Source organism: Erpetoichthys calabaricus, chromosome 1 (genome assembly GCF_900747795.2).
Source record: "Erpetoichthys calabaricus chromosome 1, fErpCal1.3, whole genome shotgun sequence".
NCBI classification, from domain to species: domain Eukaryota; kingdom Metazoa; phylum Chordata; class Cladistia; order Polypteriformes; family Polypteridae; genus Erpetoichthys; species Erpetoichthys calabaricus.
Window position 1 is genome coordinate 187,286,365 of NC_041394.2, and position 16,810 is coordinate 187,303,174.

Here is a 16,810-nt window from a genome sequence, read left to right on the forward strand (position 1 = left end):
GATGTTAAACACATTTGATTGGCTGGCTGTCCACATGATGAATGACTTTGCATAAAGTTTTTGATCTTTTAAGTGTGTCCGAATTCTTTCCTTTCCCAAGCTGTAAACCAATTTGGCAATTCCTGTTCCTAGGGGCGCCCATCTGTTCGTAGGTTATAATGTAATCAATACAGCCGAGGCATCCTAGCCATTTTCTGGCTTCTGCTTTGTTTACTCAGATGGTACCGTGATTGATTACTGGTACAATTCAGTAAAACAGGATGCTTTGATGTCCTGCCTCCTTTAGTGTTAAGTTCACCCTGTCCATCTGAGCAAAATATTTGTTTTAAGGTAATACAATTCAGGAAGAGAAGATACTTTGATGTTAATTGTCTGTGTAGAATTAATTTCATCTTTGTTTGTGTGGGCAAAAAATAAAATGTAATATTTTGAAATCCATGACACTACAATCTCATTGTTCAATTAGCTAGCCTTTTTTTCTTCTCTTGTTTTGCATGAAGAAAAATGTGCTACTATGATACTTGCATGTAAAAGAAGTTCAGAAATGTTTTTTTGACATATCTTTACAGGCTTAACTTTTTTCCACCGTATTTTTAATTCATCTTTTTCTGTGGAATTTTCTCCCTTATTTGCATTCTGTTTTGTTGTGTAGGGTCCTATGGTGACCCTAGTTTCCCCTTTATATTCTTTACTGTGTAGACTCAACCAAAATGCCTCATATCTCATACACTTACCAATCTGTGATCAGAAACACTACTTCAGATCATCACTTCCATCCCCTTCCCTTCTTAGTGATAACCTCAGGCAATTAGACAGAGTGAAAAACCAGGCAGTAGAAGTCTCGATGCATGCTCAATAATCCAGGTAAGGAAATCCTAGAAATTTGATTCTGTTCATCTGGACAAAGTTTTTTAAGTGGGAGAAATATTTCGAGACTTATCCAAGTCTCTTCCTCAGTCTCAATTGACTGCAGGTTTCCCCCAACCTTATAAACAGTACCTTTGCTTAATCACAGAGACTAGCACCATTGACAAAGGGCCAGTTGATCAGTGATATGCAAATTGTCCACTGATTAGTAGACGTGTGAACCATTCATAGAGGGTTGAGGAATGGCTGCAATCACAGCATTGTAAGATGGCGACAGATGTACCCTTAGGCCCCCTCCTCTGTTCAGAGATGGTCGTTCCTTTTTCACGTAAATGGCCTCCTTGATTCCTCTCTCAAACCAGCGCTCCTCCCTGTCCAGGATGTGCACCTCTTCATCATTAAAGGAGTGACCACTATCCTGTAGATGTAAATAGACTGCGGAGTCCTGGCCTGATGAGGACGCTCTTCTGTGTTGTGACATGCGCTTAGCCAGTGGCTGCTTGGTTTCCCCGATGTACAGTACAATTCACGGCACTCCTCCTGGCACTTAACTGCGTAAACTATGTTACTCTGTTTCTGCCGTGGGACCCGATCCTTGGGATGGACCAATCTTTGGCGTAGCGTGTTTTGGGGTTTGAAAGCCACTGAGACCCGGTGTTTCGAGAAAATGCACCTCAGCTGTTCCGATACTCCTGACACATACGGGATCACTAAGGGTTTTTCGCTTAGGCAGTGGATGTCCTTCCTCTCTCATGAATCGCTTGGAGCGTTCTTTAGGTGTCCTCCCTGCTTTGACAAAGGACCAGCTGGGATATCCACATTTACTCAGGGCCTTTTTAACGTGGTGTTCTTCTGCTTCCCTGGCCTCTGAGTCTGTGGGAATGGTGTTAGCTCTGTGTTGTAGAGTCCTAATGACACCTAGTTTGTGCTCTAGTGGATGGTGAGAGTCAAACCTTAGATACTGGTCCGTATGTGTGGTTTTACGGTACACATCCACACAGGCAGTAGAAAGAGCTAAACTTTGAACTATGTTTTATAGGTAATACATTTTGTTATAACTAGTGCCATACAAGCAAATCAAATATGACTTTGTAAACCAAGACCATACAACCTGATAATGTTAGATGCGACATTTCAGGTGGCACAATAACTTATTGTTGCATTCGATTCTTCCTGGTCAGCTCATCATGTGCACAAGACCTGGCTTACTTCAGGTCATCATATGATCTGCATTCATCAGGATACCACATGGCAGAGAGAAAGTCTGCCTTTGCAAGCCTCTCTCTTTATTGTCAAACACACATTCACCAGTGTAATAGCTCAGACACATTCCCCCACCTCAAGTAATTTTGTTTCTTATTAGCATCCGTCAAACAAACAATCAAAAAAAGGAAATGCAAGTCACTAAGCAATAAAACTAACCCTCTCTCTCACCGGTGGCCAGAGATTTAGTTGTAAAAACAGCATTCCTGAAGTTTTGGGGGTAGAGAAAAAAAACTGGTCTGTTCATTTTCCTTGCTCTTTAAACATTTTAATAAGTAAAAAATACAGAGGTACAAAATATTTATCAACTTATATACAACATATCACTTTAGCACATATCAAAATACTGACAATTCGTGATGAGCACTGCACTGCGCTGCTGAAATAACCAGAACACAGAAAAAGAGCAAAATCTTAAAAAGCAAAAGAACAGAAAAAAAAAATTATTCACTGCAGTGTAACGAACAGCTGCTTGTTACAGTCTAACCCAATTTTTAAACACCCATTTTGTAATTTTTATTTTTACATAAAAAAGGCAGCAAGTGGGAAATAAAACTTTTCTTATATGAAGGCAGTGATTTAAAAATAGAAGTTTCTTGGCATGAACACCTGCAGTACAGTGGACTGCAGAAGTGAACTTGAGACCCCCAGATTGACATCTTTTCTTACTAATCAGCATACAAATAAACAGGACATCGCAGAAGTGGCTGCCTTTAGCATTCAGTGCAAGTTGCACCTACTGTATGTCTGCATTGCTCCTTTGCTCCTACTTTACAGAAAAGAATGAATTAAAAGGAAGAAAAAAAAAGTTGTGTTTAAATGTACGGCAAAATGTATACATTGTAAAAAGAAAAAGGCCAGCTAATTAAACAATTAGATCAAGCAGACATATAAGTGACAGGATTATTTGTGAAAGTGGTTGGAATGAAAACCTGCAGCCACTGTGGTAGCCCAAGACTGAACCTGAGAAACACTGATTTAGGGTTTTTGTATTCTTCTGCCAAGAGATAGTACTAGTCCATAGTTGTAAAATCACTGGCTGCCATCTGCCTACTGTCCATTTATTTTACTTATCCAACTGAAATATAAGGCCATAAAATATTATTTGACCCTTTGCCCCCCACCCATCCTACTTTTAATCTCCTGAGGTTAGGTTAGCTCAGGTTACGCAACATCAGGAATACCAGAATTCATTACAGCACTTATCTACAAGAGATACCTGAGCCTAATGTTTTGGCATCATAATCTTCTGCACTAGCTGCATATTTAAGTTTTTATGTGGTTGTAAAGCAAATACAAAAGACACTACACACCATTTAGTTAGTGCTTACTGTATTACATGTATACTGTTGGAAGGCATCCACAAGGTTACTAAAAAAAAAAAAATTAAATATTTATTTACATTAGTGATATGGGTAACTTGGATTTCTGGGTAGCACTCTGCCTTACCTGTTCAGTCACACTCACGGCTTCATCACCATCTACATGAAGCTGCCATATTTGTTGTGTGCTTGGAGATTTCCTCAAGATAGCTCTATTTTTTAAAGGTGTGTGCATTAGAGTAATGGTGACTCTAAATTACCACTTTGTTTGTACAATAGTCTTGTGATAAAAATGGCTTTTTGTCCAGAGCAGGTTTCTGCCTTGCACTCTTTCTTGGCTCAGTTACTCAACAGCATGCTTGGACTAAATGGCGGCCACTCACTGTTCTCTTTTGTAATGTACCATTAAGGTGCAGTAAGTACTTTGATCACAGTTTGTTATGTTTGTATTTTGATTCAAAATTAGTGCACTTACCATTTTCTTCTATCGGTTTAGTAATAAAAGTATAGTTTTCAAACTTTACTTATGCTATAGCTTAATAATAATTAGATTTTCATCATATATGGCAATACTATGAGTTGCCTAGTGATCTTTGCCTTGTGTAAATTTTTGAGTGAAAATGATAAAATTTTATTTTGCTTTTAGTGTAGTTGCCATTAGATTATTTAAATATTGCTCACACCTAAATGCAATGTGTGAACTTATTTTTTTTTCTCTGACTGCTAAACTGTAATTGTACAGAATCCTCATTATCTTAAAAAAAAATCTCCACACAAGGCAAATGTGAAAAATTAAAGTAGGTCACTGTCTAGTAAACTTAAGCAGGGTCATAACTTAATTTCCGTCAGAAACTGGCTTTCAAAAACATCTGTAGACTTCAGACGACAGTTATTCATCAGTCCTTTGTATTAAAAAAACATCAGTTTTAGTTTGTCTTCACTTTCAGACTCAAAGATGTTCTTTCCCATTTTCTTACCCAGTCTTTCACTTTGCAGCAAGCAGGATGACAGACACAACATTCTTTTTTATATCTTTTCAGAAAATGGAGGGTATCAAAGAAAAAAGGACATGCTAATTGTATTCCAATTATCTAACCATTATGTACTGAGAATAAGGAGATTGCTAATTAAAGCAAAACTCTTACCGTTATCCAGATGATTCGCTTTGATGATTTTTTCTGAATAGTCTGAAATACTTGAGCACTCAATCTGCAAAATAATATTGAGACAAAAATCAATAGCAGTTTCTGCTGCTATATTATTATTATTATTATTACTAATATTATTTCCATGCACAATAACAACTTTTAAAATAGTCCCTTTTCAAAAAGACTGGACTTTTGTCCTCATATATTGTACAATACAACATTTCTCAGCATATTCAAAGCAAATCTCATCTTATATAAGAGACCTTTAATACACTGTACATAAAGAAGATGACTTCTGGTTATTTCTGTATCATTATCTGGCTCTGAGCACATTTTAAAAGCCTGGTGCCCACCTACCATTGTAAATGCTAAAAGAAAAATGATGTGTTTGTGAAGAAGTATGTGTTTGTGTATATATCTGATACAGTATCTGCCAAATAACACAAAGAAAACACAACACTTGTTTCGCCTTTATTGGGGCTCGTCAGGTGTACACATTTTTGCATCCTCTTACAGGAATTGAACCATGGATGTCAGCACCTGAGGTGAAGCCTCTGATGTTGCACCACTGTGGCTGGTTCGCTTATTTGATGTAAAAGTGCGTACACAGTGTGTACAGTGTTGTGTTCTCTTTGTATTAGTTGGTACTGTAGATGCTGTATCACATATTTATGAACTGCTTCTTGCAACTGAGAGGACATGGCGGATGTTTGCAGACTGGCCAACCAACCTCAAGCATTACCTGGTAGGTAACCACCTAAATAATCAGACTGTAATTCAGAACTAATGTAATAATATGTAATATTGCCTGCCCTGGATCAGTAGATGGCAGCACAAGCCCCTAATAAGGTTGCAGCCGTGCCCCAAATTCCCACAGGACATCATGGAAATGGAGCACAACACTGCTAGGTTCCATGGGTGCCGCCAGAGGGTGCTGTGTAGACTTCTTTGGGCTTCCACCTCACCCGGAAGTGCTGCCTCAACTCCAAGAGCCAGAGTCAGAAGGAAGGAGGACAACGTTTGTGTGGAGGAGTGGAGGCAGAGAGAGGGGCAGAGAGAAGAAGACAAAGAATTGCAGAGTGCTGTATTGCTGTGTACTATATAACAGTTGTATTTTGGTTGTGGTGTGGGAAACGCTTGTCATATTTTTCCATTTATGCATTGTGGGCTACACTGAACACTAAGGTTTGTCCAAGGCCAATGGTTTTATTCCCTACTTACACTTGTGCTTCTCTTGAAATATTTCTGATCAACTCAGAATGCACATTACTGCTTATTTAACATATTCTTGGACACCTTTCTCACACAGTGGGACTCTGTAAAGAGAGGGATTGGATTTATTCCAACCAATAAATTTAAAGCAGGTGCTAATTTGGGCTTTGTTTTCATCAATAACGTTGACGATTCCTGCTAGTAATTTTCTACTGTACTGTGGAGTATGTCAACGGATAGTATGAACTGTTGAGTAATATACTGGATCAGAGAAAACATTGCCTTTAAATTATTTCTATAAAGTGGATGATTATTTTTACCCAATGACCTCCATCTTTTGTCAAAATGTTTTCATTTGTTACATTTTCCTGCAGCTTTGATGTTCTCTCCAGTGCTGTCTCAATAATGGAGTATATAAAACACTCAGAATTTCCAACAAGGAGAGTCTACTAAATGTTTGATAGGCCAGTAAATGACAAAGTGAAACACGAGTAATAGAAAACTGGTTGAGGCTAAGAGAAAACTCCAAGCAAGGGCTCCAGAATAATAATATGATGTTAGCCTTAATGCTTCACAAGGTCCTCTGAAAGTTTTCTTTAGTTCCTTATACTGTAATAAGTCACTAGAAAACAAAGCCATGTTGCATTGGTATTCTGTTTAAAAGCCTGTTATTCTCCTGAGGTGACCATGTTTCCTCCACCTTAGATGTTCTTGAACAAAACAAAATTTTGAATGCTGCTATGTCAACTGCTGTTGAAACTGCCACTTTCAGATGCTGCTGTTTCTTGACAAATTTCATTCAGTCAGATCATTTTAAATAAATGGAATAATTAATGGGAACCACAGGAGAAAGGAGTAATTCATTTTTTCTCTCCCTGATGGCAGCCTAAAGTAAACATATCTACTTCTGAGTTATCACTAAATTGCAGTTGCAGCAGCACCCCTAACTTTTATCTTTTTTCACTCATCTAGGCACACGGGAGTGTTTGTTTTCTAAATACTTGAATAAAGTCACTTACTGTTCCCGTTATCATTATTTCCACATGCTGTTTTGAAGACTAATGAGGGTCATTGTACACACCATTCTGATTATTTCTTCACTGATTTTGCAGTGCTGTACTGTAACTATGCCCTGCTGTAAATAGCTGTAACTGATAAAGTATAATTATAGTCTTTTGTATCTCTCTCCAGAAGTCAAAGTCTGATTTTAATATCTGATTTTTTTTTATTAAGAAGAACACATAATTTATTGGGAAACTATGCATTCTTAACATCTGTCTTATTTGACAGGCTTCATCTTAAAACACCCTTTAGGCACAGCCTCACCATGGCTTATGAGATTTTATATTTCCTCTCCTACAAATCTTTATTTTTTATTCCACTACAGTTAAGCACATAATAAGTTCATAGTTTTCTAAAACACCCCAGTAAAAACATTCATTCCATCAATCCATCCATAGAGAAATGGTTCATACACCAAGAATGTCAGGCAATAGACAGAAATCATGGATGATTTATTAATGGACTAGAAGTCCACAACATCATATAAGACAGGTTGAAATCTAAATAATCAATGTAGACCTCATCTTTTATTTGACATATGGGGTGTCCATTTGGCCTGGTATAATAATATGCACCAAATCCCATTCCCTCGTGACGGCATTTTCTTCTTCTGATAGAGTCACCCGTTTTCAACACTTCCTCTCAGCATCGCTTATCAAACTGACCAATCTTATAGTCAAAGTGTTTTGCTGGGAAAACGTGGTCACTACTGTACTGGCCAGCTTTAGCAACTCTAGCCTAGTTATGTTGGGACTTTTAATTTATTTTTGATTACCCAGCACAAGAAGTTATCAGTCTTTAGCATTATAGCTATAAACCTCATTCACATGGCCCGAGCAGGAGCAAGAAAGTTGCTCCCACACTGTAGTTGCTGGCATATAACGTTGGACAAAAGAGTAGGCCAACAGGACTACTTTTCTTATTTTTACACCTTGTTATTTTTTCATTATTGTTTTTGATTTTTTTTTATCCTTCTAGATGTTTTTGCCTATTTTTAAAATTTTCTTGATAACCCTACAAATCAGACGGCCCCACAGATACACTGACACAAATACAGAAACTTGTCCTTTTATTATGGTGGAAGAAATACTGGTTTGTCACTGAGCATGCACACACTTACTTGTACCAGACCGGTTTATTGCCAGTTATTAGATTTGGGCCATTTTGTAACATTTCCATTATTTCAAAATATCACTGTTGCTGTATCTTTTTTCTTTTTTTTTGCCTATATTTTTTACCAATATTTGAAACATATCAGCATTTATAATATCATGAACTGGAAATGAAACTCACTAAGTGGGATTAGTAAAAAAACAGTCTTTCAACATCAGGTAAAAGGTCAAAGCAAGAAGAGACTTTAATCTAGCGTCACTTAAAAATCTTCAGTCAAAACTCTAAATCAAAAACAAAAGTAAAAACTCCTGACTAGCTAAAAGTCCTATACCTGGTAGCCAACATGCAGTGCTTTGTTTAGAAAATATCCACAGACTTGAACAACAAGCTGACTACATGGCCTTCTTAAATACCAGTCACACATTGATGTCCTACATAATGACAATGGCAGCCATGTGATAGCAGTAGGTGCAATTGCTACACACAAAATAGTCTTGGGCAGCAAATCACATGTGAACAGAAAATTCTCGCAATTAAATCTTGACTCAATCATCACCATCATAGTGATAAAATAAATAAACCATAAGAGACTGGAAAGAATAGTATGCAAAATGAATTGAAATGAAAGTGTTGTCACAGCAGAAAAGCAATAGATACTTGTATATATTTTTACAGTAATTAAGCAATATTAAAACCAAACAAAATCCGGAACCAAAACGTCAGCCATAGTTTTTTTTAAAACTTAATACAAAAATCAAAAAGCAAAATCAAAATCGAAAAAGCAAGAAATCTGGAATCCTGGTCCCAGGATCTGTGAGGTAGTTGTGCTAACCATTGAGTTCCTGTCCCATGTTTGTTTAAAAAATATTTTAAATTAACTTTTCATTGAAATGTGATCATCCTACTATTTTGCTTATATTTTTTAATCATTGTTTCCTATTTAATAGGCAGTGTGCTTGTATTGGTTAAAGCTTTAGACTTCAGAACCCAGAGGTTGTTGGTTCAAAAATACTGTGTGACAATGAGCAAGTCACTTCACCTGCCTGTGCTCCACTTGGGAAAACAAAAGAAACGGAACCAATTGTATCTCAAATGTTGTCAGCTGCCGTGGAGACAAGTGTCAGCCAAATAAGTAGATATTTTGGAAAACCAATGTTGTTTTATTAGCAATGCCTGAAAAGAATGCTTTGAATAAAATTAATACGGTTTTCCTTCTATCAATCCAACTATTAAAAAATTAATTTAATATGATTCAGTCTTATGGAGCTGCTACTATTATTATTATTATTATTATTATTATTATTATTATTATTATTATTATTAGCGTTAGTGTTACCTTGACCAAACACCTCATTGCATGGTCTAGTAATATAATATGGAAATGAATACAGTAACGCTTATAGTAAAAGTTACGGGTCCCACTATCATGTTTCAGCCAGGGTTCCTCCCCTATCTGGGTTCGAAATGCCACTATTGTCTGTTGTCTTCATTTTTGACACCTTTCTTTATGACAATATTGTTGGTTATTTAGTTTCTATGTATCTGTATATCTTCATTTATGTTTCATGTGTTTTGAAGATGGTCCCCAAGAAGTGGGGCAACCAGCCAATCACCATCAAGGGACACCCCTCAGCGCTATAAAGGTGGGGATAACCCTTAGTCCCATGCAGTTCACTTTCAATGAACTTGTAGTAGTTATGCGCTCTCCTGTAATTGCTTTTGATTATTTGTGTATTTTTGGATTTTTTACCTAGTGCTCTGTTTTCCAATTACTCTTTTGGATTTGTATTGGGACTGTGTTTGCTTTGGATTGCATATTTTGAAAGCCTTGTCTTCTGTATGTTTTGTGCTCTTTAGAACTTCATGTTAAATAGAGCCTTTTTTTAATAATAAATATTTTTATTTTTAAAGATACTACATTGCCTTTTGTGTGACTAGTCAGGATTTTTTCTGTATTTTTTCCTCTAGTGGGAATTTTGAGCAATTATTGAGACTTTTGTGCTTTCGGATTCTCCAATTCAGAACACTCACTATGATCTCCCTCAAAACGTACTATACATTCAAGGTAAGAATTTTGACAGTTTAAAGCTTTAGTTAATGAAACGTATTAGAATATTACTTGACAATCCACATATTAAGTCAGGGAAACCATTTAATCCAATCACACGATGCAGGGCTACTCCAATAATTGAGCCATATCAGGTTAATTAATATAAGCTTCCCATGATTCAACCCACAGATTCCAGGAATTGCCCAAAGCTGTGAAAGTTAGGCTGACAGGTCATGTGTGTGTTTATTACAGGTGAGTGTGTGAGTGTGGCCTATGATGGGCCTGCTGCTAATGTGTGTTCCCCATGACAGTCAATCATAAACAGGTCCAGGTAATGAATGAGCAACTAAATCACATTTGTTTTGCACAATGTTAAGAACTGCACACAGGGGTATGCAGGGAAATTCATGTGCTCAGTAGGTACTGCCTGTCTGTAGCATGATGCAAATAAACAGCAAGGCTGCTAAGGTTGTCATTCTTTCCTTCAACAGGAACAAAAAGGAACAGTGAAGTGAAGGTCACTTGTCTACTACAACGCAGCATGATGCTGTGAAGAAAAAATGACACAAACAGTTGCACCCAGTTTTGAAAAAGATTCAGATGTTTTCCAGTATGGCAAAGAGAGGCTTAAAACATTGAAGTTTCAGCCATACATGGATATGCTAGTTTACAGAACAAAGGTAAAGCTGCCCTGTTTTACTTTAATCTGCAAAACACACCTCATGATTGTGTCTCACTCTCAGCATGGCATAAATGGGTAATATTTTTTTAAATCAGCATCTTAAACTATTACAATGATTATTTAATATAAGAAGATAGATAGATAGATAGATAGATAGATAGATAGATAGATAGATAGATAGATAGATAGATAGATAGATAGATAGATAGATAGATAGATAGATAGATAGATAGATAGATAGATAGATAGATATCAGAGTCAGAATCAGAATCAGAATCACTTTTATTTGCCAGTACTTAATTTACAGAAATTTGACTTGGTAGATTTAGAACTGCTTATAACGTAACACAGTGTCACATACAAATAACATACATAGCATAAGTTAAAAAAGAAAAACAAAAACATTAAACAAAGTTGCAGAATAGTGCAATTATAAAGGAGATGGGAAAATTAAACTGTGCAAGTGAAAGTGTGAGTGTGTAGTGTGTATGCACATGCACACACACATACATGTACATATACTATACATACACACACCTTCATGCACCTTCAGTATATGACAGAACACATGAATATGCAAAGAAGACAAGCTAAATTACTGGTTTGAGAAGGCTATGGCTCTGGGAAAGAAACAGCTTAGGTGTCTGTTATTTTTAGTTTTAATTGGCCTGAAGCATTTATCAGAGGGGAGATTTTGGAACAATTGATGAGCTGGATGAGATGAGTCTGTGGTGATCGTTTTGACATGGTTAGTGACATGAGATGTATACAGGTCTGCAACAGATGGGAGAGCACAGCCAAATATTTTCTCAGCAGACCTCACAGCATGCTGTAATTTATTTTTGGAGTGGACTGCTGCTGAACCAAGCCAGTCAACAATGGAGAATGTGATCACACTTTTAATTATGGCTTTGTAAAATTGTAGGTTTGTCTGGGCAATATTTAATTTCTTTAGTTTGCATAAAGAGTACAACTGCTGCTAAGCCTTCTTAGTGATGTAAGTACTGTTAATGTCCTGGCTGAGAGAGTTTGTGATTTGGTTGTGCCCAAAAATTTGAAGGATTCCAATATATTGACTGCAGAATCATTCATTTCTAGTGGTAGAGGTTGTAACTGCTGTTTGTGAAAGCCCGTGACCTTTCCACTGTCTTATTGGTTCTAAGGACCAGGTTATTGGTAGCACACCAAGTCACAAGACAAGACACCTCCTTTTTGTAAGCTGTTTTGTTACCATTAGTAATTAGTCCAGTAATGGTGGTGTCATCGGCAAACTTCAGGATCAGTAAAGTGAAGGATCAGTGGACCTACAGTCATTGGTGTGGAGGGAATAAAGTAGGGGGATGTACACAGCCTTCAGTGGCACCGGTGCTAATACAGATTTTATTCTACAAATAAAAAAAATCATATTTGTATCTGCTATGGCTAAAAATGTCCCTCGATATTTGAGAGAAAACACTGAAGTGAGACTCTTTGAATGTTTTTTTTCCAAATCAGATTGCTGCATTAGCACTGTATTAAGAGTACTGTTTTGTTTCTATGCAGAAATGTTTTGGCATACAAATGCTTTCTATTAATGTATTCTTGATAGAATTACTGAGGCTGAACTAGTATACTCTATTTGTCTCACTCAAATTAACTTGTCATTTATGACAAATTATTATTCTTTTACAAAAGCACTTTAACTTATGCCTCAGGAAGGAATGTTAATCTGCTTGTCAACTTAACAAATTTGGCATTTTGTTCCTAAAAATGTCCTATTTAAGAAATGAAAATGGCAAAAGTTTGATATACATGATATGATCTTTTTTCAAAATAGTTTAGTAAAAATTTAATGTAGAACTGTCCTTCAGATGAGTGGTGCTGTCAATACAAAATGAGACAAATGCCTTTAAACATGGACAGTTACAAATTGCATTGTGATAGATGTCCACTTTGTGACAAGTGGTGTCACCTCATATCATTTGCACAGCATTTCAGGTTGTGGCTTGGGTGTATTCTGTGTGGAGTGACAGGCTCTTTCCCTGTTCTTGTAGGATTGTCCATGTTGGTTGACTGGATGGTGATCTAAATTGAACCTTTCCAGATGTGTGACTCTGTGCCCATCAATGTACTTTCAACTTCTCGAAATCTGATTCATGAATAGTGTTGGAAGCTCCTCACGGTCATAACCACAAAAACTAGATGTAGAGCATGGCTGGATGACTGAGCATGATTGAAAAAATTAAAGACAGCATTTACTTCAGTTTTACTGACCAGTCAAGTTAGATTTTGAGTCACAGAGTTTCTATTTTAAACAAAAATATTAATCAGCTCGCCCTCCCATTTTTGATATAGTTATAACCTACTGTAAGTCTGTAGCTTACAGTATATTTTCATTTTAAAGATCTGTTACAACAAAACTAATACAACATTCTCAGACCCAATTTAATCTAATTCAGAGTTGCATACAATGGACGCAAGGCAGGAAAGGGTTCTATATGGACAGTGGTCTAGCACACAACCCACTCATACACTCATCACCAGAAATAGTGGTTTTGTCACAAATTACTTTTTTGCCAAGTCCATTTTCTATTTTTCCTAATCCCTTTCCTCAAAAGAAAATGCATTACAAAAATGTAAATGAGGATATTGAGGAATTACCATACTCCATTCATCCACCCTATTTCAATCCTTTTTAATTAAAGTTTAGCGTTGTGAGTACCTGTAGAATTTGTGCACTGCTATTGGAAATAAAATTAGAATTAAGTCCTAATCTATTCAAGTCTCTGTCCATTTTATAACTTCTGTATATAGTTTAGGATGACAGGCAGTCTGTGCCTACACCAGCAGCACTGGGCACAAGGCAGAAATAAGCCTAGGATTGGCTTACAAGACTTTTCTATTAGCTTTACCATAATGGTTAAGGAAGACAGAACTTTCGAGGTAAGGAATATTCAGTTTAAGGTAGCAATTGTCACTGATCATGGCGTCAAAGAGTGACAACAAGCTGCATGTTGATTAACTCATACATGGAAGAATTTCTCTGCACTCTGTTTAAGGGACAATAAAAAACCCTTTGACCATATGGTGCACTGACATTGCATAATACATTTGCAAACAGCACAGAAAACATATTTTCATTTTGTCATTATAGGGTGGTATGGTGGCGCAGTGGTAGCACTGCTACATCGCAGTAAGACGATCTAGGTTTGTGTCCCATTTCCTCCATGCATGGAGTTTGCATGTTCTGTCCATGTATGAGTACATTTCTTTTGGGTGTTCCAGTTTCCTCCCACAGTCCAAAGACATGCAGATTAAGTGAATTAGTGACACTACAAAATTTGCCCTGCCTTGTGTTTGGTGTGTGTGTTTGCCCTGCGATGGACTGGCACCCTGTCCAGGGTTTGTTCCTTGCTTGTCTCCTATGCTGGCTGGGATGGGCTCCAATACCCCCCCCCCCCCCCCCAAACCGTTCAAAATGACCCTTCTCTGGATTAAGTGGGTTAGAAAACAACATGACATTTTGTCATTATGGATTATTGAATGTAGATAGATGGACAGGAAAGGCACATCGATCCATTTAAAATGAAATCTACAGCACAATAAATGTTGCAGAAAGTGAAGGGTCTGATTCCACTGTATATGACCTGTTCTTAGAAAAATACAGTTTTTAAAACTTTCTTTGTTGGGCCAACCTAAAATCTGCTGCAGTCAACCATTTTCCAAGATATGTCATACTTCTCATCTTATTTATGTTATACAAAAATCCATGCATCGGTTAAAATTCTTACCACCATAAAGCAGTCATGATCATTACTCCTATGAAATATTTTTAGAATTTATATATATATATATATATATATATATATATACACACACACAGTTAGGTCCATAAATATTTGGACAGAGACAACTATTTTCTAATTTTGGTTCAAAAGTAATTGGACAATTGACTCAAAGGCTATTTCATGGGAAGCTGTGGGCAAGTCCATCATTATGTTGTTATCAATTAAGCAGATAAAAGGCCTGGAGTTGATTTGAGGTGTGGTGCTTGCATGTGGAAGATTTTGCTGTGAACAGACAACATGCGGTCAAAGGAGCTCTCCATGCAGGTGAAAGAAGCCATCCTTAAGCTGCGAAAACAGAAAAAACCCATCCGAGAAATTGCTACAATATTACGAGTGGTAAAATCTACAGTTTGGTACATCCTGAGAAAGAAAGCAAGCACTGGTGAACTCAGCAACGCAAAAAGACTTGGACGTCCATGGAAGACAACAGTGGTGGATGATCACAGAATCATTTCCATGGTGAAGAGAAACCCCTTCACAACAGCCAACCAAGTGAACAACACTCTCCAGGGGTAGGCATATTGATATCCAAGTCTATCATAAAGAGAAGACTGCTTGAAAGTAAATACAGAGGGTGCACTGCAAGGTGCAAGCCACTCATAAGCCTCAAGAATAGTAAGGCTAGATTGGACTTTGCTAAAGAATATCTAAAAAAGCCAGCACAGTTCTGGAAAAATATTCTTTGGGCAGATGAAACCAAGATCAACCTCTACCAGAATGATGGCAAGGAAAAAGTATGGAGAAGCGTGGAACAGCTCATTATCCAAAGCATACCACATCATCTGTAAAACATGGTGGAGGCAGTGTGATGGCTTGGGTGTGCATGGCTGCCAGTGGCACTGGGACACTAGTGTTTATTGATGATGTGACACAGGACAGAAGCAGCCAAATGAATTCTGAGGTGTTCAGAGACATACTGTCTGCTCAGATCCAGCTAAATGCAGTCAAATTGATTGGGCGGCGTTTCATGATACAGATGGACAATGACCCAAAACATACAGCCAAAGCAACTCAGGAGTTTATTAAAGTAAAGAAGTGGAAAATTCTTGAATGGCCAAGTCAGTCACCTGATCTTAACCCAACTGAGCATGCATTTCACTTGTTGAAGACTAAACTTCAGACAGAAAGGCCCACAAACAAACAACAACTGAAAGCTGCTGCAGTAAAGGCCTGGCAGAGCATTAAAAAGGAGGAAACCCAGCATCTGGTGATGTCCATGAGTTCAAGACTTCAGGCTGTCATTGCCATCAAAGGGTTTTCAACCAAGTATTAGAAATGAACATTTTATTTCCAGTTATTTAATTTGTCCAATTACTTTTGAGCCCCTGAAATGAAGGGATTGTGTTAAAAAAATGCTTTAGTTGCCTCACATTTTTATGCAATCGTTTTGTTCACCCCACTGAATTAAAGCTGAAAGTCTGCCCTTCAACTTCATCTGAGTTGTTTCATTTAAAATTCATTGTGGTAATGTACAGAACCAAAATTAGAAAAAAGTTGTCTCTTTCCAAATATTTATGGACCTAACTGTATATATATATTTATATAAATATTTATAGAACTTTGTTCTTCCTTGATATAATCCCAAAACAACATGTTATTGACAAATACGTTCATGATAATTTTAATCAACAATGGCAAATCATTTTACAGTGTTAATTGTTAAAACAAAAATGATTCAGATACACAACAAAATATGTTCCTAATGCCTTTAGATGGGAAAGAACAAGTTTTAAACAGTATTATTGTTTAATATCAAAATGAAATTTAATGTCAACACTTACCCCATAAACTTTCTTTGCTCCTGCTTTAGCAGCAAACATTGAAAGAATGCCAGTTCCACTTCCTACATCCAGGACAATCTTGTCTTTGAAAACGTGTTTATTATGGTACATTGAGTTCCTGTATGTGAGTGTCCGCACTTCGTCTTTCAGCATTTCCTATAAAAGATAATAGCAAGTGCTGAAGTCTAACACACTGCTGGAAATGTTCTGTGCAAGAAGGTGTGCACAAGATGACACCAACACATACTGTAAGATGTTAAAAGCCTATAATGTATAAAGAGAATGTTGTTTCCAGTTAAGTGGTTTCTCTCTAACTTTATAACACTCTGACCTATTAAAGTTACCAGTAGGCTAAGTAACCACCTATCTGTTTAAAGCTGATAAGATCTGACAACATTCAAGTCATTGTTGGTAAGTAATATAGAGATCAGGCGGTCAACATTATGGTCATGTGCCTTCTTTCAACACCTGCCCTAATTTTCA

The 16,810-nt window shown here is 37.0% G+C and overlaps 1 protein-coding gene across 5 annotated transcripts in view; it reads right to left on the minus strand.

The window, feature by feature from the left end:
* Window positions 1–16,810, minus strand: part of LOC114658102 (protein arginine N-methyltransferase 8) — a 209,091-nt gene that overhangs the window by 95,398 nt on the left and 96,883 nt on the right. For 4 of the 5 annotated variants that reach the window (XM_028810146.2, XM_028810135.2, XM_028810153.2 and 1 more), the window contains exons 3-4: window positions 16,328–16,483; window positions 4,598–4,661 (exon numbers count right to left, since the gene is read on the minus strand). In XM_028810146.2, coding sequence (XP_028665979.1) covers window positions 4,598–4,661; window positions 16,328–16,483 — 220 coding nt within the window. The remainder of the gene's footprint in view (window positions 1–4,597; window positions 4,662–16,327; window positions 16,484–16,810) is intronic. The other variant, XM_051923007.1, reaches the window with a different exon arrangement.